The following is a 24,021-nucleotide window of genomic DNA, read 5'->3' on the forward strand; positions in this document are numbered from 1 at the left end:
ACTCCTCATTGCTGTTAGTAAGGGATAATCTTTGACTTCAGGTTATAGAACCATCTTACCTCGGTCAGAGCTATTCTCACTACTTCCCAGCTTTCATGAAGACTGAATGCTCTCGTGATTTCCTGCCATCAGTTTATCTTTCTCTACACAATACGTTTGTTCATGTTGTTACCCCAGCCTAGAAAGCCCTCTACCATTATATTCTCTGTTATTGTTAGACTCAGTGACTGCATCAATGGGTTCAAGTGTGTCAATGGTTAAGTGTGTCACAGATGATGGGGCTGAGACAGGACAGAACAGGGTTAAGACTTGTTGTTCATAGGGTCTGTAGGAGTCATACACACTTGATGACCTAGCAACAACAATTGGTAGTTTGTCACTGGTTGGCTTCAACTCATGGTGACCATGTTTAGAAGGTTGGAATTGTTGCCCAGCCCTGCACCATCAACAAAATTGCTGTTAGACCCTTGAAACTATCATGACGGCTATTGTTTCAACACTTCTCACTGAATGTTTCCCTCTTTTTTTATTTTTTTTGCTGGCCCTTTGCAAGCATGATGTGCTTTTCTATGGACTGTTCTTTCCTGATAATATGTTCAAAGCAAGCAAGACAAAGTCTCACTATGCTTGCTCCTGTTATCACTATCAATAAATTCCATTCAGTGCACATTTATTGTGGAGGACTGGGTTAGACATTGCAGACATGGTCTCCTTAGAAACTTTCAAAAAATGGTAAGTCATGGTTTCTGCTCTTCAGTGGCTCAAAGTAATAATATCAGTCATCCTCCCAGTCTCAGCTTAAACCTTAGCTTACCCACCGAAGCCTTCTCTGAGTACATTAATGTCACCCTTCTTTGCCTCTGAGTTACTATAGCATTTAATCACATGTGGCCTTGATTTTCTCGTTAACCTTTCAGTATATTATCCCATCTCGAATGTGGGCACTCAAGAAGTGTTTTTATTGTCAATTATATTTTATAGTGATGATGGAATATTTTATTAGGTTACAAATAAATTTGTGTAATGTGTCTTACCACTATATATGAAAAAGAAAGACAATATTATTTCTAAGGTCAGGAAATTCAAACCTGGCTAGACTGTTAATCAATTTATGGGGGAGAAGAATCTCTGTTTTCTGCAAACATTTTGCATTTTATGAGATGGGAAAAGGCACTGGAATTTAAGAATGGCAAAAACATGTGCAGAAAGGAAATGACACAGTCCAGGTATTTTTTATTTAATAAATCAAGCAGTGGAACTAATACCATGCAAGAAGGGAAGGGGGTGATTAAAAATCCTTGCTTTGTTAAGATATTGAAGCTTCTTCTAGAAAGGCAAGACTTTGGAGGCAAGTCAGTTTCCAGAGCAGCAAACCCAAGCCAGGCTGGTGTCTTTGGAAGGGAATTCCCCTAGAATTTTCCATCAGATAATCAAAGTGACACTTCACACCACGTGATAAAAGAGGCAGAGAGCCTGTAAAGGGGCAAAGCATTATTTTTCTCTGTTTCTCAGTCTGCAAAGTGAAAGATTGAACTAAATGCTTTTTAAAATTATTATTCTTTCAATAGTTTCTATGATTCATGTCTTTCTATTGTGAGTATGAAACAAAGGATTGTTCACTTTGTTAGGATTTCACAGGCTCTCATGTCCATCAGAGCACAACAGCCACATATAACCACCTCTCAAGAATTTTTGTAGGCGTTTCCGCCTTAGACCACGTTTGGAAATACCAAGTTTTCTTCTCTTTTAATCTTTCTCACTTGGTATTACTCTTCAAACACAGTGCTCCGTTGCTCATTGCCCAGTCCCTAAAACTCTTTTTCCTAAGAGAGAGGCAATATACAAAAGGGAGAATACACAGACTTTGTGATTAATGTTATGAAACAAAATATTTATGAATGATTGAAAGAAAAGCAATATATTTTGTAAAACTTCATTCACATCACAAGAACAACAACAACAATAAAACCCAGAAAACCTTTCCTTCCCAAACTCTTCTGTGTTTCCATCCAAGAGGCTGGAACCAGAGTTTCAAAAACACACACACACACATGCACACTCAGTGATTAAGCAATACTGATGGCTACTGTTTGAGTGCTTACTGCAACCTAGCAATGGCACATAATAAATGTTCTTACTAATCCTTACAAAAGCATTGCAAACATTATTATCTCCATTTTACAGATGAGAAAACAGAAGCTTGCAGCATTCAGGAGATTCAGATCTTAGGCTTGTTTGAGATCAGAGCTGAGAACTTATCCAGAAGCAAAGCTAGAGGGTAACAGAGAGAGCCCTTGATCTCTCTGGGTACATTCTCTACAAATGGTGCATTGGTAAAGGACTATATTCTCACCACTGGGCCAATTGGCAGCTTCATAATAGATGGAGAGAGATTAAGATTGTTAACAACTTCAGCTTGCTTGGCTCCACAATCAACACTTTTGGCAGAAACAGTCAGGAAATCAATAGATGAATTGCACTGGGAAAATCTGCTGTCAGGAACCTCTCTAAAGTACTGAAGAGCAATGATGTCAGTCTGGAGACTAAGGTGCACCTGACACAGGCTATGTTGTTGTTGTTGTTGTTGTTGTTGTTGATCTTCACAATTATTTGCTATGTGTCAGAGCTGGACAATGACTAAGGATGATAGAAAAAGGATCAATGCCTTTGAGTTGTAGTGCTGGAAGAGAGTGTTGAGCATATGTGGACAGCCAGAAAACCAAACAGGTCAGTTCTGGAGAGGGTGAAAGTGAGCTGCTCCCTGGAGGCAAGGATTTTGAAGCTCTGCTTACATTCTTTGGGCACATGGCCAGGAGAGATCAGTCTTTGGAGAAGAACATCTTTCTTAGAAGGGGGTGGAGGGACAGTGCAGGAGAGAAAGACCCAGGATGAGAGAGCTTGACTCAATGTCTGGAGAAGTGGGATTGAGCCTGTCAGAGATGATGAGATTGGCTGAGGATAAAGCAAGGTTCAGAGCTGTTGTACGTAGGGTCACTATTAGTCACAGGTGACTCAGTGGCACAAAACAATGAAAATGTTATAGAAAGAACCTGTGAATAGATGCTGTCTGCTTGTCTAATTTTTTTTTAAAAACAACTTTCTATGACTCCTCATTGCTGTTAGTAAGGGATAATCTTTGACTTCAGGTTATAGAACCATCTTACCTCGGTCAGAGCTATTCTCACTACTTCCCAGCTTTCTAATTGAATTTACCTCAAACCACTAGCAAACCTGTCCATCTCCACACCCAGCTCCCATCTCCACAGGTTTTAGACCCTGACTATGCTGTTTTCTGCTGTGCTAGCTGGGTGACTCTCAGTGAACATGAATAGAGAAACCACTGTGAATGGACATGTGTACTACTGTGTGACCGTGCAGACTGAGTGCAGCCACTCCGCATCCAACCCCACAGTCAATCTTATTACATAGTGCACTAGACTCTCCTAATGTGAAGAGATGGAGATTGATGATTGAAGTTGTCAAAGATTTCATTTTACTGGAATCAACACTCAAAACCCATAGTTGCCTCAGTTTAGAAGTTAGAAACACATGTTGCATTGGGGAAATCTGCTGTCAAGGACCCCACTAAAATGACAAAGAGCAAAGATATCAGTTTAAAGATTAAGATGCAGCTAATGTAAGCCATTGTATGTTCAGTTTCTTTGCATGTGTATGAAAGCAGGTTAGTTAATAAAGAAGACTGAAGAAGAATCAATGCCTTTGCATTGTGATGTTGGCGTAGTTACTGAATATTCCATGGAGAGTCAGAAGAACAAACAAATCTTGGAAGACGTGCTACTAAAGTCCTCCTTAGAGGCAAGAATGGTGAAGCTGTCTCACTTCAGGAATATTATCAGGAGGAATCAGTCTTTGGAAAAGGAAATGCTGGGAAATAGGGAGGGTCAAAGAAAGAGAGTAAGATCCTCAACAAGATTAGTGGATGCAGTAACTGTAAGAACAGGGTTGAGTATGAGAGAGATTGTGAGGATGCGGTAGGATAGTGCACGATTCCTATCTCTCATTGCTACGTGTTGTAGTTGACTCGACAGCACGTGATGGCATTCACATATATCCAGATGTTTACAGTTAGATCGCCTTAAAATTTGGTCCACTTTTCTTCTGATTGGCCTAAGCAAGCAAAGAGGAACTCCATCTCCAACCTTTACAAGCTATGCCTTAAAAAAGCTATGCTTTACCTTCACTGGCCCCAAGAAATGTCCCCCCAGGGCCGCTAGTGTCCAGCAATGGGGAAGTTGAATCTGGAGGGGCATGCTGGGTCAGGTGGGGAGAGCATGAGTGGTAGTGGCAGCAACAGCTGTGGCTCATCTGTGACTTGGCCAGCTACAGCAACTACTGAAAGGCTTTGTTGCATGGAAAAAAACTGTTTAATGATCTCCAAATTCCTTCTTGGCAGTGAGGGAGGTTTTGGCTTTGCTAAGTTGGATTCTTCAAGCCATGTGACCTACCATGGGGATCCTGTCTTGAAGGACTTCCTCCTACTTGTGTCTTGAAGCATCTGACTTTCATCTTGAGAATTGTCAAGAGAACTCTGGGAAGAGCCTCCTTCCAGCTTAAACTGTTGTTAGAGAATTAAGGTGGAAAGCGGCGAGGAGGAGGGAGCAGAGAGTTCTGGGCTGACCCTGCCTCTTACCAGCTCTGTAAGCTTGTCACATCTCTGAAAGATCCCTTCAAGTCCTGCTATGACATGACTGTTTTTCTTTTGATTCTTCATTGCTCAGATGCCTTTTCCTGGTTCTTCTCCATCTCTTCAGTGCTCTGGAACTGGTTAGGGAAAAAGAAGCTTCAGCGTTGGTTACGACCTCCTCCATTCCCCTGTGTGGATTTGGTGGATTTTTCAGCCCACGTCAGCAGTCTCTTGTCTAGCCTGGACCCTACAAAGCCATGAGCTGTGCTGTGGGTCCTGGAAACCACAAGGGCACACACTCATCAAGGGCAGAAGCGGGTGGGATGCACTGGGACTCTTGATTGCCAAAATGTGGCTTTCTTTGGAGAGGATGAGAAGGAACTTCAAGGAACAGGACTGTTGAGATGTTCTTGCAGTCTTCTCCAGTCTTAATATTTTATTTCCAGTGTCCTGACTCTGAACTCATCACTGATGTAAATATTACCTCTGGAAAGTGTTCTCTATTCCATGCCCATCATGTGTGAAGGAACCCTGGTGGTATTGTGTGTTATGTGTTGGGCTGCTAACTGAAAGTTTGGTGGTTTGAGTCTCGTTGTTCCTCTAGAAGAGGAAGATAGGTAGTCTCCTTCCAAGAAGATTGACAGCTTCAGGAATCCAAAGGAGGACCATCAGGAGGCAGAACTGACTAGCCAGCAGTTTTTATCATGGGTGGAGTCATGGTGGTGCTCTTAAGTGTTGCTGACCTTGTATGGATAAGGGTCCCAGAATAGGGGTGAGTCCTCTCTATTGCTCCCTTTTCCCCCCTGAGGCTTCCAGAGACCCAGACTTGGCCCTAGTGATGTGAGTCTCCTTTGCATCAGCTTCCTGTGCCACTCTGCCAGTGAGGTACACCCTGCCTCTGTCCCTGGGGTCTACAATCCAACACATTTTCTCTGTCTAGTTGTCTTTCCAAGTTCCAATCCACTGCTGTTGCTGGGTTTCACATTGTCATTACTTTTCAGACACATTTTAAAATTTTCTTCCCCACACCCCCCTGATTTATTAAAATGGCTCATGATGTAGAATGGTACAAAATGGAAATGTTGGGTTTTTTTGTTTATTTGTTTGTTTTTGTTTTTTTGACAGATAGGAATGGGTTCTTATCTTGGCTCTACTATATCCCAAACCAGGCTCTCCCCCCCCCACCACCACTGCTTACAACTCTCTCCTCTTTCAAACCTCTACATCTTTGACAATATTCTTTCTATCCTTCAGCTCAGGACCCAAACCAACAAGTCCTTGTATTCCGTATAGAATCCATCAGCAATTTTGACAGCTTCATCTTTGAAATTTCCCCACTCTGACCTTTCTCATGACCTTCATCTCTGCTACAATTGTCTCCATCTCGGTCAGCTCTCACATAAACTGGTGTAGCAACCTCCTGGATGTTCCCTACTCTTGACCTGATGTAGTTGGTGCTCCACTCAGCAGCCAGAGGGATTCTTTTAAAACACAAGTCAAATTGTGTCATTTTTCTGTGTGAAACTTCCAGATGTTTCTCACCTTATTCACCACAAAAGCAAAAATCAGCACAATAGTCTCAAGGCCTTTCATGATGTACTCTCTGCTCACTGTTGGCCTCACATCTAGCCACTTGATTCCCTCACTTACTCAGTCCAGACACACTGACTTCTTAGTACCTGAGCATCTGAATCCTTTGACCTTGTTGTTGCTTCTGTACGAGCAAAGGAATGAAGTTTTTTCAGATAGCACATGACTGACGATCACATTTCATAAGGTCTTCATTCAAATGTTACCTTCTCAATGAGATTCCTTCTTGAACTCCTTGTCTAAAATGATAAGTAATAATTTGCTCAACAGTCTCTAATCCCTTTGCCTTGTCATATTTTACTTCATAATACTATTATCACCAAATCTGTTATGTTTTTACCTGTTTATGATCTCTTTCAGCAGAATGTGAGTTGAAGAAGGGTGATTGTTGTTGTTAGGTGCTGTTGTATCATCGCCAATTTATAGTCATCCCAGGTACAGCACAACAAAATCATGCCTGATCCCCACAGTCTCTGCTGTGCTGACACCAATTACTCCACTCACTGCATTAAGGCCTTTTCCTTTACTGATCCTCCACTTTCCTAAGCATTATGTTCTTCTCTAGGGACTGGCGCCTCCTGATAAAATGCCCAAAGTATGTGAGACATTATTCTGTCCTGTAAGGAGCACTTTTTTCAGGATAGATTTGCTTATTCTGTAGTTGGTCCATGGTATGTGTATTAAATATCCTTTATGTAAAAAGAGCAATCCCTGGTGCCACGGCTACTTCTAAATCTTGGTTGAACTTCTGGCGGTTCCCTATCTATGTACTGTTCCAGCCGTTTTTGAATGATCGTCAGCAGTATTTTGCTTGCATGTGATATTAATGATATTGGCTTGTAGTTTCCACATTCTGTGGGATCCCCTTTCTTGGAAATAGAAACAAATATGGACCTCTTCCAATATGTTGACCAGAGAGTTGTCCATGGTCTTTGGGATCACTTGCTGTGCATCTGAGAGCTGCAGAGTGTGTAAGAAGAAAAATTGATGTCTTTGAGCTGTGGTGTTGGAGAAGAGCACTGAACATCCCATGGACTAACAAAAGAACAAATATGTCTTGGAGAAAATGCAGCCAGAGTGCTCTTTGGAGGCAAAAATAATAAAGTTTCATCTCACATACTTTGGGCATATTACTAGGAGGGCTATTCCTTGGAGAGGGACATGATGCTTAAAAAGGCAGAGGGTCAGTGAAGGAGAGGAAGACCCTCAAACAGGTAGATTGACACAGTGACTACTGCAATGGACTCTAGTGTATCAGAAAGTGTGAAGATGGTACATGATAGTGCAAGGTTCACATCTTTTGTTCATTGGATCACTATGGATCATACTCGATGTGATGGCACCTAACAACCACAACAATAAAAAGAGCAAGAGTCATGTGAAGATGGCCATGTCTGACCCTTACCAACCCGTTAAAGGGGAACAGTCCTTGTAAACAGCATCAACAGCACAAAACCAATTCCAGTGAGGTCAGGGATATTGCATATAACTTTTTTTTTGTGTGTGTGTATGTGTCAACTTTGCCCTTTCTTCAAGAAGAATTTTTCTGAGTGCTCTGCTAATTTAATTTACACAATGCTTTAGTATGCGCTCAGTGAATGTTTGTAGACTTGAATCATGTGCCCAGTGAATACTTGTGGACTGATCCAGTGCGTAGTACTTCATTTACTGAAACCTTGGGCAAGTTATCTATCCTCTCTGAACCTGGAATTTAGCCACTGTTCTAAAAGTTGTAGTCATTACAAATGTTGCCAACTCATACATGGACAGTGGGAGTAGCAGAGGCTCAGGGGTAGAGTTTTCATCTTCTGGAGAAACAGGTTTGATTCCTGGCCAAAGCACCTCACTGCAGCTGTCACTTAGGTGTATGTCAGTAGGGGCTTCTGTGCTGCTGGGATGCTGAGCAGATTTCAGTGGAGCTTTTAGAGTAAGGCTGACTAGAAAGAAAGGCCTGGTGATCTGCTGCCAAAAATCAGGTAGAAACTCAACAGATAATAATGGTCCAATCTTCAGCTTATTGTGAGGTTGGCATAAGGCTGACCAGCTCTTCATTCATTTGTGCTTAGGGTCATCATATGTTGGGAGTAACTTGACTACTGTTAACAAAGGAACATGCAGGCTCTGAGAAAAGCCTGGAGCAGTTACTGTGAGGTGGGATGAGCTTCTGGCATTGAACAGTTGCTCAGTACATGGCAGTTAATTTATTAAACCAACTGTGTACTGCCTTTGAATCTGGAAAGTACTTTATGTCTTTGCACACAAATACAGCACTGCCAATGCACTCAATAAAAATGTATTATAATGTTTAAAAATACTGTGTAAGTAATTAATAATAATAATAATTAATAATAATAATAAATACAACTACCTTAGACTTCTCAGCTGGAGAACTTGTGAACAAGAGAGCATGAACGTCATAGAATGGAAGGAATATTCTTTGGTTTTTGAGAGGCAGAAACTTTTTTGTCTTGATGAGTGTTTGTGAACTCAGTGTGCTCAGTGAATACTTGTGGACTGAGTCAGTGAGTACTTCATTTACTGAAATCTTGAGCAAGTTTTCTATCCTCTCTGAGCCTAGCATATAGCCACTGCTCTAAGTCTTTATACTGAAGGACACAGCTCTCTATGTAGGAAGGGCTCTTGTGGACTTCACCTTCAGCCTGTATAATAACTCTTGTCAGTGATTTTGGTGGATGTGTTCCGATGACTTATTAAACTCACATATGATAACAAACTAGAAATAAAGTTGGTATGTTGACTGAAAGACTAAATTACATATGAAATCTACATTGTTGTTGTTTTTATGAACCATCAAGTCACCTGCGATCCACAGAGACCCTATGTACAATAGCTCTGAAGCCTGCTCTGTCCTGAGCCAGTCTCACTGACTCTGACACACCAACCCTAATTGCCCTAATGACTATATCAATCCATCTCATCCTGGATTTTCCTCTTCTGCATTGTTTCTCCACCCTTCTAAGCATGATATCTCTCTCCAAGGATTGGTCCCTCTTGGCCACACATCCAAAATATGTGAAATGGAGCTTAAAAATCCTAGCTTCCAAGGATAAATTTGGCTTCACCCTCTCAAAGACAGACCTGTTTGTTTTCTTCGTGGTCCATGGTATACTCAAGACTCTTCTCCAGTACAACTTAAAGGCATTGATTCTTCTTCTGTCATCCTTAGTCATTGTTCAGCTTTCTGATGCATAGCAAGTAACTGTGAAGACCATGGCCTGGATCAGGCACACCTTAGTCTCAAGACTGACATCATTGCTTCTCAGTACTCTGGAAAGGTCCTGCAGATTTACCCAATGCAATTTGTCTTTTGATTTCCTAACTTCTGGTGCTGAGAGTGTTGATTATGGAGCCAAGCAAGCTGTAACTGTTAACAACCACAATCCCTTCTCCACCATCATGGTGCTGCCTGTTGGCCCATTGATGAGAATCTTTGTTTTCTTGACGTTGAGCTTCGATTCATATTGAAGACTATATATAGCACAGATAAATACTGGACTCAGAATATGTCTTATACTTGTATAAAATGTTTTGTCTTTTTGCAAAAAGTGGGGAAAGTTTGGCCTGACTTTAAGGTTTTCCAGCCTTTGGCCCCTTCTGACAGCATGAACATGTGAGATGCATTTTCACCATCCTTACGTCTATGGGGTATCCTGGCTGCACTTCCCAAATCAGATTTCTCTGTTCTTTTGGGTAGTCCATGAGATAGTCAGTACTCTTCTCCAGCATCACAACCAAAGGCTAGAAAGTCAGACAATGATTCTGAGATGCGTCTGGAAGTTGAACACTGAGTAAGGATAACTGAAGAAGCATGGATGATTTTGAGTTGTAGTGGCATCATTGTTAGGTGCTGTCCATCCACTGTGACTTGCAGTGACCCAAGGCTTTAGATCTTGATGGGAGACTGCCCGTCTCCCCACCCCGGAGCCACTGGTGGATTCTAACCACCGCGATGCACAGCCTCTGGGTTAGCCGAGCTAACACTGTGCACTGTGCTGCCAGAGGTGACGCAGTCCATGGTGAGTCAGAATCATGCAGTGCTTAGGCTTTTCAAACTGGCTTCTTTCACTTAAACTCAGAGTTATTGCTCTCGAGTCTGAACCAGCTAATAGCTAACCCTCCAGTAGGTTTTTGAAGACTGTAAATAGTGTGGGAGGAAATTGCCCATATTTCTCCCCTGAGTCTCTGATAGATTCAAATGGCCAGAGAGATGGCACCGTTGGGTTGGCAACTGAACTCCCTATGAATGACATCACTGAAGCTCCCTCTTACACTTAGCTGTATGCATCTAACATTTCACCTTGCCTTTTTTGTATCTTGGGAGCTCATTTTCCTCAATTGCTGAAAAAAACAGTCCATTGTCTGGATGAACCCCAGTTTGTTTCTCTAGTCACCTCTTGAAGGACAAGTTCGTTGCTTTCCATTTGGGGTAGGAATGAATAAAACGGCACTCAACATTCATGTATAGTCTAATGTTTACTTTCTTATATGTTTTTCTGAAGAAATTGATGGTCCAACCAACGTAGTCACAGACCGAGTGACAGAAGACACCGCGGCAGTGTCCTGGGACCCGGTGCAGGCCGTCATAGACAAGTACGTGGTGCGCTACACCTCGGCTGACGGGATGGCCAAGGAGACGGCGGTGCCCAAGGACCAGAGCAGCACCGTGCTGACGGGCCTGAAGCCCGGTGAGGCCTACAGAGTGCACGTGTGGGCAGAGAGAGGCAGCCAGGGGAGCAAGAAGGGTAACACCGATGCCCTCACAGGTAATGGCAGGACCAGAGCAAAAGCAGGCTTCTTTATGGAGGGAGGAGACGGATTTTAAATCACTGAGGTGTCAGCTTTTCAGGAAGGAAGAGAAAAGGTTGCAAAAGCAACTTACACTTTTATACTTACAGGTTTATGTTTTTCTTTTGTTACCTCAGACAAAAGAGACCATCTTTTTTATTCATGATGGATGGTCATCTTTATTTGGGTTCCATGTGCAGCTCCCTCAGAGTAGAGTAATACCTTCTCATTTTCATTTCTGGACGTGAACATGCTAAACATTTGGCTGACAGTGGATCTGAATGCTTATCTCAGCTTGCAGCAGCCGTGCAGGCGCCTTGCGTATCATCTGGCTCTTTCAGACCGTGTAAATGGTCACATCCCGAGTCAACATTAACCTAATATAGAGTCTGTCTTTAAGCTTTCAGAAAGTCTAAGGGTTCCTATACTTCACCTCATTGCTCTGCTACCCTCAGGCCTGGAGGCTTCTTGAAGCATAACTGAGGGAGAGCCTAGCCGTCCTTTTTGTTTAAATCCTCCTCTGCTTTTGACTTTGTCCCTTAATTCAGAGCACTTTAATCCTGGAGCATTCTCAAGGTTCAAAACACTTCACAGGAAGTCACAAGAGATGGGGGCGCGGGGGAAGTCCTTTATTGCTGGCTTCTGTTCTGGACAGTCATGGAGAATAATGACTCTCAGATAAGCAGTTAGAAAAGTTGTTAGGACCATTATTTAATCCTGTTTCTACCACTTATTAGATGAGTGGCTTTGGGTAAGTTACTTCACCTCTGTTCCTCAGTTACTTAGAATAGAGTATCTAAGCTTATCTATTCAAGTGTTACTATGAAAATTACATGAGCTAATTCTTGAGAAGTGCCTGATGCATGCTGAGTGAGGCATAAGTGATTAAAAAAAATATGATAAAACAAGACCAAAACCCCATTGCTATTCAGTTGATTTCTCTTCATACTGCCCGTGTAGGAGAGTTTAGAACTGTCCCGGTTGAGTTTCCAAGGGGTAGTTCATAATGTATTGAGGTCCTAATCAAGGCAGATTGTTCCAGTGCGCCAGCCACTGTGAGGGAGAAAGATGGTCAGTCTCTCCTCCTGTAAACATTTAGTATCAGAAATATGATGGGGGCATTGGTATGAGTGAAAACGACTTAATGACAGTGGATGTTTTAAAATCTTGGCAGAAGCAGGTCAACAGACCTTTCCTTTGCAGAACAGCTGGTGGGTTTGAACCGCAGACATTTCAGTTAACAGCAGAGCACTTGACGGCTGCTGCAGTGGCAATGACTTATATGCTAATCAACACTTCTCTCTTGAAATATTTTATGGTTCACAATTTCCAAGATATAGATGAGTCTTAGCGGTGACACTTTATCCAGAGTAGGGAGGAAAAGGAATAATAATGATGGTGAGATCTCACTATGTGCAAAATTAGGATCAATAAACTTTCTGTGAAGGGCCAGATAATAAATATTTTTGTCTTTGTGGGCCATAGTTCTATATAAGTACTCAGCTCTGCTACCAAAGTGTGAAATAGCCATAGATTTTATGTGACTGTTCCGATAAAATTTTATTTACAAGAGCAGGTAAGAAGATTTGGTAATTAATAATTTGTTGTTGTTGTTGTTGTTGTTATGTGCCATCGAGTTGTTTGCGACTCATAGTGACCCTATGTACAACCACCCTAAACCTTGCTCTATCCTGTGCCAATCTCATTGCCTCTGACACACCCATCCCGATTACCCCAGTCACTGAATCAATCCACCTCATAGAGGGTCTTCCCCTCCTGCGCCGTCCCTCCACTCTACCCAGCATGATGTCCCTCTCTAAAGACCTGTCTCTCCTTACAACAATGTCCAAAGTATGTCAGGCGAAGCCCCAGAATCCTTGCCTCCAAGGAGCAGCCTGGTTTAACCCTCTCTAGGATGAATCTGTTTGTTTTCTTGGCAGTCCATGGTACATTCAATATTCTTCTCCAGCACCACAGCTCAAAGGCGTCAATTCTCCTTCTATCCTCCCTAGTCATTGTCCAACTCTCTGATGCATAACAAGTGATTGCAAAAACCATGGCCTGTATCAGGCGCACCTTAGTGTCCAGAGAGACACTGCTGCTCTTGAGTACTTTAGAGAGGTCCCTAACCGCAGACTCCTATCGCAATATGTTTTTTTATTTCCTGGCTACTGGTGCCAAGAGTGTTGACTGTGGAGCCGAGCAATTAATAATAGATTGCTAATTAATAATTTAAATTCCACAGAGCTTTCTGTTCAACAGGATCGTGATGTTGGAAAGAGAATTGGCCTGTCATTTTGTCTCTTTAAGACAAAAGGAATCAGACTGGAGACCTTTTCCCTCTCCTCACCACCCGCTACCATAGGAAGCCACTGGGTGGTGATATTGATTGATGCCCGTGCCAGGCACTCTAGGGGTGTCCATATGAAGGACATAGCACTTGCTCATCTGAAGTTCACAGCTCTCTGGTTAGAGAAGATAAATGAGAACACAAAGCACATTGAGCGATATTCTAAAGTAGAGAATGTTCTTAGTGATGTGGGAACCTGGAAAAGGGAAGCTGCTTTACACAGACATGGGAGAAGAGTTGAGAGAAGAGGTGACTCCTTGTTCAGGATATTCAGAGTGTGGATGGAGTCAGCGTGAGGGGCAGCACACGTTCATGATGAGCTGTCAAAGTGACAGGGAGAGAAGCTCAGTGGTTTATACAGTGGGTAGGTGGTGGAGTGGTGAAAGATGGGGCTATAGTATTAAAGGTCTCTGTCTTAGCTAGCTGCTGCTGCCATAACAGAAATACTACAAAGGGGTACCTTTAAAGAATACAAATTAATTTTCTTACAGTTTTTAGAGGTTAAATTTCAAATTCAGGGTCTTGGCGATGCTGATCCCATCTATAAGCCATTATCCCAGTTTTTGGTACTTAATTGGTTGCCCTTAATGTACCTTTTCTTATAAATGAGTCTTCATGTGACATTTGCCCCTTCACATGTCTCTGTGTCATTTCTGTTGTGTTTATAACTCAGGCACCCCTCCAGCTCTAGTACAAATCCATTAAATAACAACAGGAAAACACAAATAAGATCAGCTTCCGAGGTTAAGGAGCCCAGATTTTAATATCAGTTTTAGGGGGCACAGTTTAATCTGTAACATCAACTGAGTCCCAGGAGTGAAATTATTGTGTGTCAGATGTCTGTGGTGCTTTTTGAGCAACTGTGCTGTAAGATTAGTTACCACACTTGTCCATACAATGCTCACCTGAACTGGGAAAGCCATGAGGTCATGCTTGGTTAAGAGATAGTGGGTAGGTTTGAAGAGCAGCTCCTGTAACAGAACCACAGCAATTCCATCAATTCTGACTCACAGAGACCCTGTAGGACAGAATTGAACCACTCATAGGGCTTCAATGCTGTAAATATTTACGGAGGCAGACTGACCCATCTTTCTTCCTCAAGTGGGTGGTGGGTTTGAACTGCCAGCCTTTTGGTTAGCAGCCAAATTCTTTAACCACTAGACCAGTAGGCTCAGCCTTTTGTGGAGGAGAAACAGGATACTTACAACAACAATAACACTCGTGCATCCCCCTGTATTTCTCTTTATGAGTTTACAAAGGAGAAAATAGTATTTCATGCCTCACATGAAATTAATCATCACAACTAGCTCATACTTAGGCATTTACTATGCAATGTCTCATTTACTGTGTACCATAACCTAGAAAACAGATGATGATATTTTCCTTTTCATAGAGTTGTGGAAACCAAGACTTAAATTAAATTGCTTGTCCAAAATCACCAACCAGGAAATGATGAGACCCATCATTTCATCTGACACAGTGTAATCACATAGAAAGCTAGACAGGTTTTATTAGTATGATTATTTTGATCAGCCCAGACCTCAAATACCATCAATTTAAAAGCTTCTTGGTTCCATGGCCACAGACATATGCTTTATAGGGAGAGAACTGACAGCTTCTACTCCCGGGATATTTTTCTTCCTAAAGAACATATTAGAGCTGATGCAGACATGTACTGAAATAGAATTGCTTTGAGGTACAAAGAGTCAAGAGCTGAAAGAGTGTACTGTCTAAATGCAGTGGAAAGGAGAAATTTGTATATGAAGAACAAATCCTCTTATCCAAAGACAGCCAGTGAGAAAAGTTTAGTAGAGATGAGACTAAATGTTGGCTTTGTCTGAAAACCTTACTCATTAAAAGCTATTACCTCATGTATGGAATTTTGGATTACTTGCTTAATCAAACTCTAAAGTAACTCCAATCTTGGGTGTCTATCAGACTTTGAAATCTCTTCCAGTTATCATTTGGACTGTGTTTCTACTCTCCTTTTAGGAGCTCTACCATATCAATTGCTGTTGAAATTGTTTGAATTCGTATTAACTCTGACTTTTCTTCAAAGTTACCTCTGTTGTTGTGTACCATCAAGTCAGAACCAACCCATAGCTGACCCTCCAGCAGGTTTTCAAAGGTACTAAATTTCACAAGAGGAGACAGACCATCTTTCTCCCATGGAGCAGCAGATGGATTTGAACAATGTGCCTTTGGGTTGACAGCACAACACTTTACCACTAAGCCACTGGAGCTCCCTAAATTACCTCTGGATGGGCTTAATCTTCCAACTTTTTGTTAGCAATTTAATGTGTCAACACTTTACACCACCCAAAAATTCTTCAGAAACTCACACTTATTGCAATTGAGCAGAAACCAGCTCATAGCCGATCCTCCATCGAGCTCCCTGAGGCTGCAAATCCCATGGGAGATTGCTCACCTTTCTCCCACAGAACTGCATATGCATTTTACCCACCCAAGACAGGAGGACTTTGGGTTAGCCGTGCAACTATTTATGAACTAGGCCACCAGAGCCCTCTTTTCAGGACTCTTGTTGTAGTTACATACTGTCAAGTCACCTGCAACTCATATGATGCTGTAAAGCCTGCCTTGTCCTGAGCCAGTCTCACTGACTCTGACACACCAACTCCCATCACCCTACTTACTGTATCAATCCATTTTATCTGGGATCTTCCTGTCTTGTGCTGTCTGTCCACCCTCTGAGCATGATGTCCTTCACCAAGGACTGGTCTCTCCTGGCCACATGCCCAAAGTATGTGAGATGGAGCTTCAAAATCCTAGCCTACAAGGAGAGACTTGGTTTCACATTCTTTAAGACAGACCTATTTGTTTTCTTGGCAGTCCATGGTATGTTCAAGACTCTTCTCCAGCACCTGGATGTTGGTAATGCTACATTCTTCTTTCATCTCTTTCTTAAAGAAATTGACAGCCCAGCAAACTTGGTGACAGATCGCATGACAGAGAACACGGCCACCGTGTCCTGGGACCCCGTGCAGGCCGTCATTGACCGGTACATGGTGCGCTACACCTCTGCTGATGGAGAGACCAAGGAGGTCCCAGTAGGGAAGGATCAGAGCAAAACGGAACTGACGGGCCTGAGGCCGGGCATGGAGTACAAGGTGTATGTGTGGGCACAGAAGGGGAGCCGGGAGAGCAAGAAAGCTGACACCAAGGCCCCGACAGGTAACAGAAGAGAACTGGTAACTCTCTTAGTCATTGAGGGAGGGTACATTGGAAGTGAAGCCTGAGCCTGTAGGTTGGGTGTGCATGCTCCCATGAGATGTAGCCTGATCCAAGGAAGTTTGCAGTTGCAAGTCTTAAAGGTTAAGAAAGACAGTGAGCTATAGTTGTTGTGGTGACAGTGAAACTGCTCAGTGCACCAGAAGGGAGCTATCACTTGCAGTAGTCATGGTCTCATTAGACTCATCAAAGATTTTTAAAGGAGCTGGTCCTCTTATTGCATATGGTACTTTTTTTGTTGAGTACACTTTATTTTTAGCAGAATTTTTGGTCTATAGAAAAATTGTACAGAAAGTTCCCATGTCACTCTCCTAGTTCATCCCCTTTATACACGGTTTCTCTTAGAAGCTACGTCTTGCACTGGCATGGTACGTTTCTTCTTGCTGATGAGCCAATACTAATACACTATTTCTAAGCAAAGTCTATAGTTTATATTAGGGCTCGTCCTTTGTGTTCCAGACTCTGGGTTTTGAGATGATTAAGGTCACACACATTCACCATAGCTTTGCTGCCCTTAAAATGGCCTGAGCATCACTCACCCATCCCTCTTCCACTCCCTTGAGTCCCTGGCAACCAATAATCTTTCCACTGTCTCTGCAGTTTTGCCTTTCCCAGAATGCCATGTGGTCAGATCACACAGTATGCTAAGGCTCCCCGGTGTCTTTTTTGTTGTTGTTGTTTGATTGTCTTTAAAAATTTTTTTATTGTGCTTTGCATACAACATTTGTATGCATTGTATTTCATATATTCCTTCCTTCACATTTTTCATACAGTCATTCCCATACATTGTGTTTTATAAAATGAATCACTATTGATCTATGCCCACCATTACCCCACTTTTTCCTACTGGATCTTTCCCAATTATTGCACCCTCTCTCCACCCACCAAACTCTGTGACCCTGTGATTTACCCCCTCTCCTCAGCTCGCCTAACACCCCTGCCTTGGACTTTCATGCACATCTTACTATAGTTACCCTTCTATTTTTTTTTTACCCTTCCATTTTTACAATAATGGCCTTATGCAATATTTGTCCTTCTGAGACTAGTTAGTTCACTTGGCATGAGGCTTTCCAGTTTCTCCCACATTATTGAGTATTTTTTGAAATCATTGCTTCTGAGTGCTGCATAGTATTCCATTGTGTGACTATACCACAATTTCTAAATCCGTTTGGAAAGATTTTCACAGAAGAAGATATTTGAATTACCTACAGCCACAATAAGAAATGCTCAAAATCATTGTCAATAAGAGAGATGCAAATCAAAACCACAATGAGATACTGTCTTGCCCCAGTAGCAGTGGCAAAGTTTAACAGGACAGCAAGCAATAGCTGTGTGAGAGGATGCACAGAGACAGAAACTCTCATATACCATACATGGGATTGTCAAATGGTACAAGCACTCTGGAAGGCAGTTTAGCGTTTCTTCAAAAAGCTACACATAGAAATTTCGTATGACCCACTGCTAGGAATATACCCTGAGAAAACTAGAAATGAGACACAAACAGAGATTTGTACACCAATATTCATAGCAGTGTTACTCACTATCTCATGAACATGGAAACAACCCAAACATCCATCCCTGGTGTATTTTTGTGGTGAAAGAGCTCAATTTTTTTTTTTTTAGAAATGACACCACTGAATGGATGTACATCCTTAGTTTTTTTATCCATTCACCTGTTGAAGAACATCTTGTTAGCTTCCAATTTTTGCCAATTAAGAATAAATCTATTACATCTTTGTGTGGGGTTGGTAATATTTTTACAATGCTCACCGGTAGCCCTTGATAACATTAATAAATGAAGCCTTGTCTGTCATGGGGGGTGATGTTTGCGTGTGGTTCTGATGTGCGATGATGCGGCTCTGCAGGCATTACTGCTTCCACGCTCTAGAGAGCTGTGAGCCAAGAGGGAAGCTCATGTTTATGGTGGTTTAGTCCTTTGAAACCAACAACCAGTGGTTTGCTTGTTCCCTCAACTGCCAACTGAGACTCAGGGCGAGAATGCAATTGCCTTGGGTGAGAGAGTTCTAGAACATGAGGATCATGCTCAGGGGATGTGAGTTTATATTCCACAGCTTTCCAACTTATGCTTCTCCAAATATCTTATCAAAGAAATTGACAGCCCCAAAAATCTGGTGATGGACCACGTGACAGAGAACACAGCCACCGTGTCCTGGGACCCCGTGCAGGCCGTCATTGACCGGTACATGGTGCGCTACACCTCTGCCGACGGAGAGACCAAGGAGGTCCCGGTGGGGAAGGATCAGAGCAGCACGGAGCTGACGGGCCTGAGGCCGGGCGTGGAGTACACGGTGCATGTGTGGGCGCCGGGCGTGGAGTACAAGGTGTATGTGTGGGCGCAGAAGGGGAGCCGGGAGAGCAGGAAAGCTGACACCAAGGCCCCAACAGGTACTGGCACACATGTTATCAGTGTCAGTTCTAGCTTTACGGCTTCTCTAGATGGCCTTTCTTTCCCTGACCTTGGCAGGAAGAGAGATTTTATGGAAGAGCAGGTTGATGTGCCTCTGTAGTAAACTATACACCCCTCACCTCCTTTTAATGGCTTCTCTTAAAATGAGTTTCGAATATTGTGGTGTCCAAGCTTTGGCCTTTAACGATTGATAGTTATTGCCCACAGGCCCCTGCTCTTCCTCTGCTTGCATCTTCTGTGCTATTAACACATGAAATGCTTCACCTTGACAAGGGACAGGATGAGGAGTGTGCAGGTAGCCGTATGCTGAAGAGGCTGACCGCTGAGCTGAGATTCCAAAATGCCCTGTTCTCCTTTCTTGCTCATTTAAACAGACTCGTTCTGTTCTGTGTGACTCATTTTGATTTCTGCTCTTTGGATGAACGTTGTAGACAGTGATCATAACATTTCACTAGCTAAAAATAAAGATCTCTCAAGTCACCTTTAATCACCAAAATGTGCCATTTTAATGATCAAAGCATGCATTTCCATGTAATGGTACATATATTATGGGAAGTGAAAACTCCTCTTCATCATCTCGAGTCGTTTGAGGGTGAACCACCTGAAGTGGAAAGGGAGAGGTGGTGGGCTTCCCTTGTCTTTCCATCCTTGTCCTTCAGACCCTCCTCTCCCATCTTGTTATCTGAAGTTTCTGAGTGAGTTATGGTTTGCTGAAGCTGGGAGGGGGGAGAGGTAACAGGTCAGGAATGGAAAGACATGATGGTTCATGGAGGGTCTTACGGATGGCTTGAGCATTCCATGGGGCCCAGCACATGATTAAGCTGACTATTTCTCTCATAAAACAACAATTCAGTGAGTTCTTCTGAGACACCCTTCTTGGGTGTCTCACTGTAGTGCTTCTGTGAATAATTGCATCTTTCCTCCTAATCACATGCTCCCCAACATTTTGGTTTTTTTTTTTTTAATGGAGTCACCTCACTCCTGCAGGTGATTCTCTTGGGCACCTTCTAAAATGATTCCTGGTCGCCCCTCTTTGGACCTTCCCATCTGGTTCATGGGAAACTCACACATCTTTTATTCACTCATTTGGATGTACAGGTCTTTTGCTATACTGCGGCATTTTATTGCTTTGTACCAGAACAGTCAGCTACACTCTCATCTCTCAGATCACTTGACCTGTGTCAGACACCCATCTAGTATGTTCCTCAAGTTCTAGGGTGCAGTTTCACAACCTCAGTATTATAGGTTTGGGATAAGGAAGACCCTCAACCAGATGGATTGACAGTGATTACTGCAATGGGCTCAGTGTGTCAGAGATTATGAGGATGGCACAGGGTATGACAGGGTTCAGATCTGTTGTTCATATGGTCACTATGAGTCATACTCAATTCAACAGCACATAACAACAATAACAGTTTTCTGTGGTGGGAGAGGGTATCCTGATCATTATAGGATATTTAGCAGCATCTCGAGGTTTTACAGACTAGATCCCTAGTCTTGACAATCAAAAGCCTCCAATTAGTGCCAGTCACCCCAGCTAAGACTTCCTGCTTTAGGATATATACAGCGGGACTGACAAACTCTGTAAGTAATAACTTTTGAGCTTTGAGTGCATGATATGGAGGAATATACTCTCTTGCATCTAAAAACAACCAAATCATGTCATGGATAGCATAGCCCATCGTCATTAAGGAGCTCTCTGGCATAGGCCATACATAGCATGTTGCTCTGCTAACACAAAGACTGGCTGTCTCCATGGTTTGAACCCACCAGGCCTGCTCCATGGAGAAAAATGGGCATCTGCTCCCATTAATAGGAATAGCCTTGGAAACTTGCCAGAGGGTCATTAAAAGTCAGAATGGACCATAGCAGGTTGTTTTGGGGTTTTGTTGTTGTTTTGGCTATAATCTTTAGGCATCTACTTTGTGCCAAAAAGTATCTTAATATCTTTACTTGCTGTTAACCCATATAATACAGCAACTCTACATGCACTATTATTATCTCCATTCTTGCTATGGAAGAAATGGAAGCAGAATGTATCATTGTCCATGATGATACTTTGAAGTGTGGAATGAATGTTTAAATTCCTGTATGGGTTCAGCTCTGTAAACACTGTAACATTTTCAAAGCCCCATTTTATGAGACATATTTGTCTTGGATTTCAAAGCAACCGTTTACAACAACTATTAACAGGTCCATTTTATAGATAAGAAATTCAAACACAGAAATGAATTGATTTATCCAAGGTCACAAGATAAGTTTAATTTATTAAATTAGAGGCATGGAATGTTAGTGCTCAAAGGAAGCTTGAAGTACAACCAGCCTTAACTACACATTTTACACATGAGGAAAATGGGGCACCTCTAAAAGCAACTGCATTGTCAGCACCGCAGCGGGCTGGTGGCAGAGCTGTGACTAAGTGCCTGCAGCCTGGCTCCAGCACTGGGCTGCGCCTGCCCCTCTGCCTCTGTGGAATGGAACTAGAACTAGCTCTTCTGACGCTACGTCTAATAATGTTCATTCTCTTCTCCTATGCTGCCTCCTTGAGGCTCCAGGAGACCCTCAGTGGAGAGGAGGTCTATGTCCATGAAAGAATCGGCCATCAGCAAGAGCATAACAAGATGGGGAAACCACAAGAACAGAAAGTGCATAGCCTCACCTCCCCGGACATGGGTTCAAATTTGACTTTTTATCATTTGTTGATAGTGGTTATTGATTCACATTAATCTTTCAGACATTGACAGTCCCAAAAACCTGGTGACAGACCGGGTGACAGAGAATACGGCCACCATATCTTGGGACCCCGTGCAGGCCGTCATTGACAAGTACATGATGCGCTACACCTCTGCTGATGGAGAGACCAAGGAGGTCCCGGTGGGGAAGGATCGGAGCAGCACGGAGCTGACGGGCCTGAGGCCGGGCGTGGAGTACACGGTGCACGTGTGGGCGCAGAAGGGGAGCCGGGAGAGCAGGAAAGCTGACACCAAGGCCCTGACAGGTAATCTTTATAGGGACATCATTCTTTGGTTATGTTATACCTGTCATGATGCACTTATTATTTGTCAAGTTTTTGCTTGCCTTCTCTGACACTGGCAGATTTGATTTATGTAGGAGCAAGAGGGTGGATCTCTGACATCCTGAAAACACCAACTCTTTCCTTTAACACAGTCTCTCAAAATAAGAACTTCATATCTGACCTCACACTTGGTCTTGTAAGGATTAATAATGATTGGTCACATCACCCACTCTTCCCTTAGTTGTACACTTCCTGTGTCATCAATCACTAAATGTTTCTTCCTGAGCGGGAGAAAATATATAGAAACAATACATATCAGGATCTTTGAACCAAGTTCTTTAGATAAATGCCCTTTTTTTGTGAACCCTGTGAAACAGGAATGCTTATTGTCTTTTTAGTGAATAAATCCTCTCTCTCGAATCCTACTATATGTGTGCGTAGTATCTAGAATTCCAAGCTTGCCCTTATATTTGATAACAATTCATAATTTTTAAAGCTCTTTCATATCTATTAATAACCATTTTATTGATATATCATTTACCTGTTATAAAGCATACAATTCAGTAGATTAAGCATATTCACAGAATCATGTAGCCATCACCTCTAATTTTAGGACATTCTCAGCTCCCCTAAGAGAAATCTCATACCTGTTAGCGGTCACCTCCACTAATCCCTAAATGCTGCCCCTTCCTCTGCCAACTCCTGGACACCCACGGCTTTGTGTCTCTATATTTGCTACTTCTAGACATTTCATAACAATGGAATCACACAATACAAGGCCTTTGTGATTGATTTCTTTCACTCAGCATGTTACTTTCATGGTTCACTCATGTAGCATGCAGGAGTACTTTTAATTTTAATTTGTCAAATAACTTCATTAGATTGCTTTGCCATATTTTATTTATTCATTCTTCAATTGATGGGCACTTGGATTGTTCCCACCTTTTAGCTTTTGCTGCTGTACATATTTATGTATACATTTTTACGTGGTCTTATGTTATTATTTCCCCTGGAATACATTTAACAGCAGAATTTCTGGGTTTTAAGGTAATTCTGTTTTATGTTTTAAAGAACTATCAACCATCTCCTCAAATAGTTGTGCACCACTTTGCAGGTCATCAACAGTGAATGGGGGCTGTCTCTTAATTTACTTGGTTCTTGGAGGAATTTGTTTTGAGATGGACAGGGTAGCAATCAATATCTCACTTTTATAAATGAGGAATCTCAAATATAGAGAAGTCAGTGATATCTATAAGGTCCAAAAGGTAGTTAACATTTTATGAAATTATATTTGTGGGACATTCATGGTATCAAAATAGATTTAAACATCACATTTTATAGATGTTGACACTGAGGTCCAGCCAGAGGGGGGAAGCTTGTCCAGGGCCACAGCTGATTGAGATTTTAAAGCTGGGACTAGATTCCTGGTCCCCTGACTCTAACCCATGGCTCCTGCAAACTTCTGCTCTTCCTCTCTGGGCTGAGACGAGAACCAGCTATTCTGAGCCTGGATTTAGAGCTCATTCCCTTTACCTGCACTGTTTCTTTAAAGAGTTAAAAGCCCACCTGTTGAGATCAGGTCCATGAAAGAAATAGCAATGAGAGCTTATGAGAGGGGAAACCACAGGGATAGGAAGTGAGCTCATCTGCAGTGAAGTGGACAGAAGATCTGACTCTTTGATGGCTGTTAATAGTGGTTATTGTTCCACAATTTTCCTTTCAGACATTGACAGCCCCCAAAACCTGGTGACAGACCGGGTGACAGAGAACTCAGCCACCGTGTCCTGGGACCCCGTGCAGGCCGTCATTGACCGGTACATGGTGCACTACACCTCAGCCGATGGAGAGACCAAGGAGGTCCCAGTGGGGAAGGATCGGAGCAGCACGGAGCTGATGGGCCTGAGGCCGGGCGTGGAGTACAAGGTGTATGTGTGGGC

At 42.5% G+C, this 24,021-nt stretch overlaps 1 protein-coding gene across 1 annotated transcript in view; it reads left to right on the forward strand.

Annotated features, from left to right (window-relative positions):
• Window positions 1-24,021, forward strand: part of TNN (tenascin N) — a 99,261-nt gene that overhangs the window by 25,654 nt on the left and 49,586 nt on the right. Inside the window, exons 6-9 of the mRNA XM_006887709.1 lie at window positions 10,756-11,019; window positions 16,320-16,583; window positions 18,750-19,046; window positions 21,803-22,066. Of these exons, the coding sequence (XP_006887771.1) occupies window positions 10,756-11,019; window positions 16,320-16,583; window positions 18,750-19,046; window positions 21,803-22,066 (1,089 nt within the window). The remainder of the gene's footprint in view (window positions 1-10,755; window positions 11,020-16,319; window positions 16,584-18,749; window positions 19,047-21,802; window positions 22,067-24,021) is intronic.

Source organism: Elephantulus edwardii, unplaced genomic scaffold (assembly GCF_000299155.1).
Source record: "Elephantulus edwardii isolate Elephantulus edwardi_28Jun2011 unplaced genomic scaffold, EleEdw1.0 scaffold00061, whole genome shotgun sequence".
Classification (NCBI taxonomy): Eukaryota; Metazoa; Chordata; class Mammalia; order Macroscelidea; family Macroscelididae; genus Elephantulus; species Elephantulus edwardii.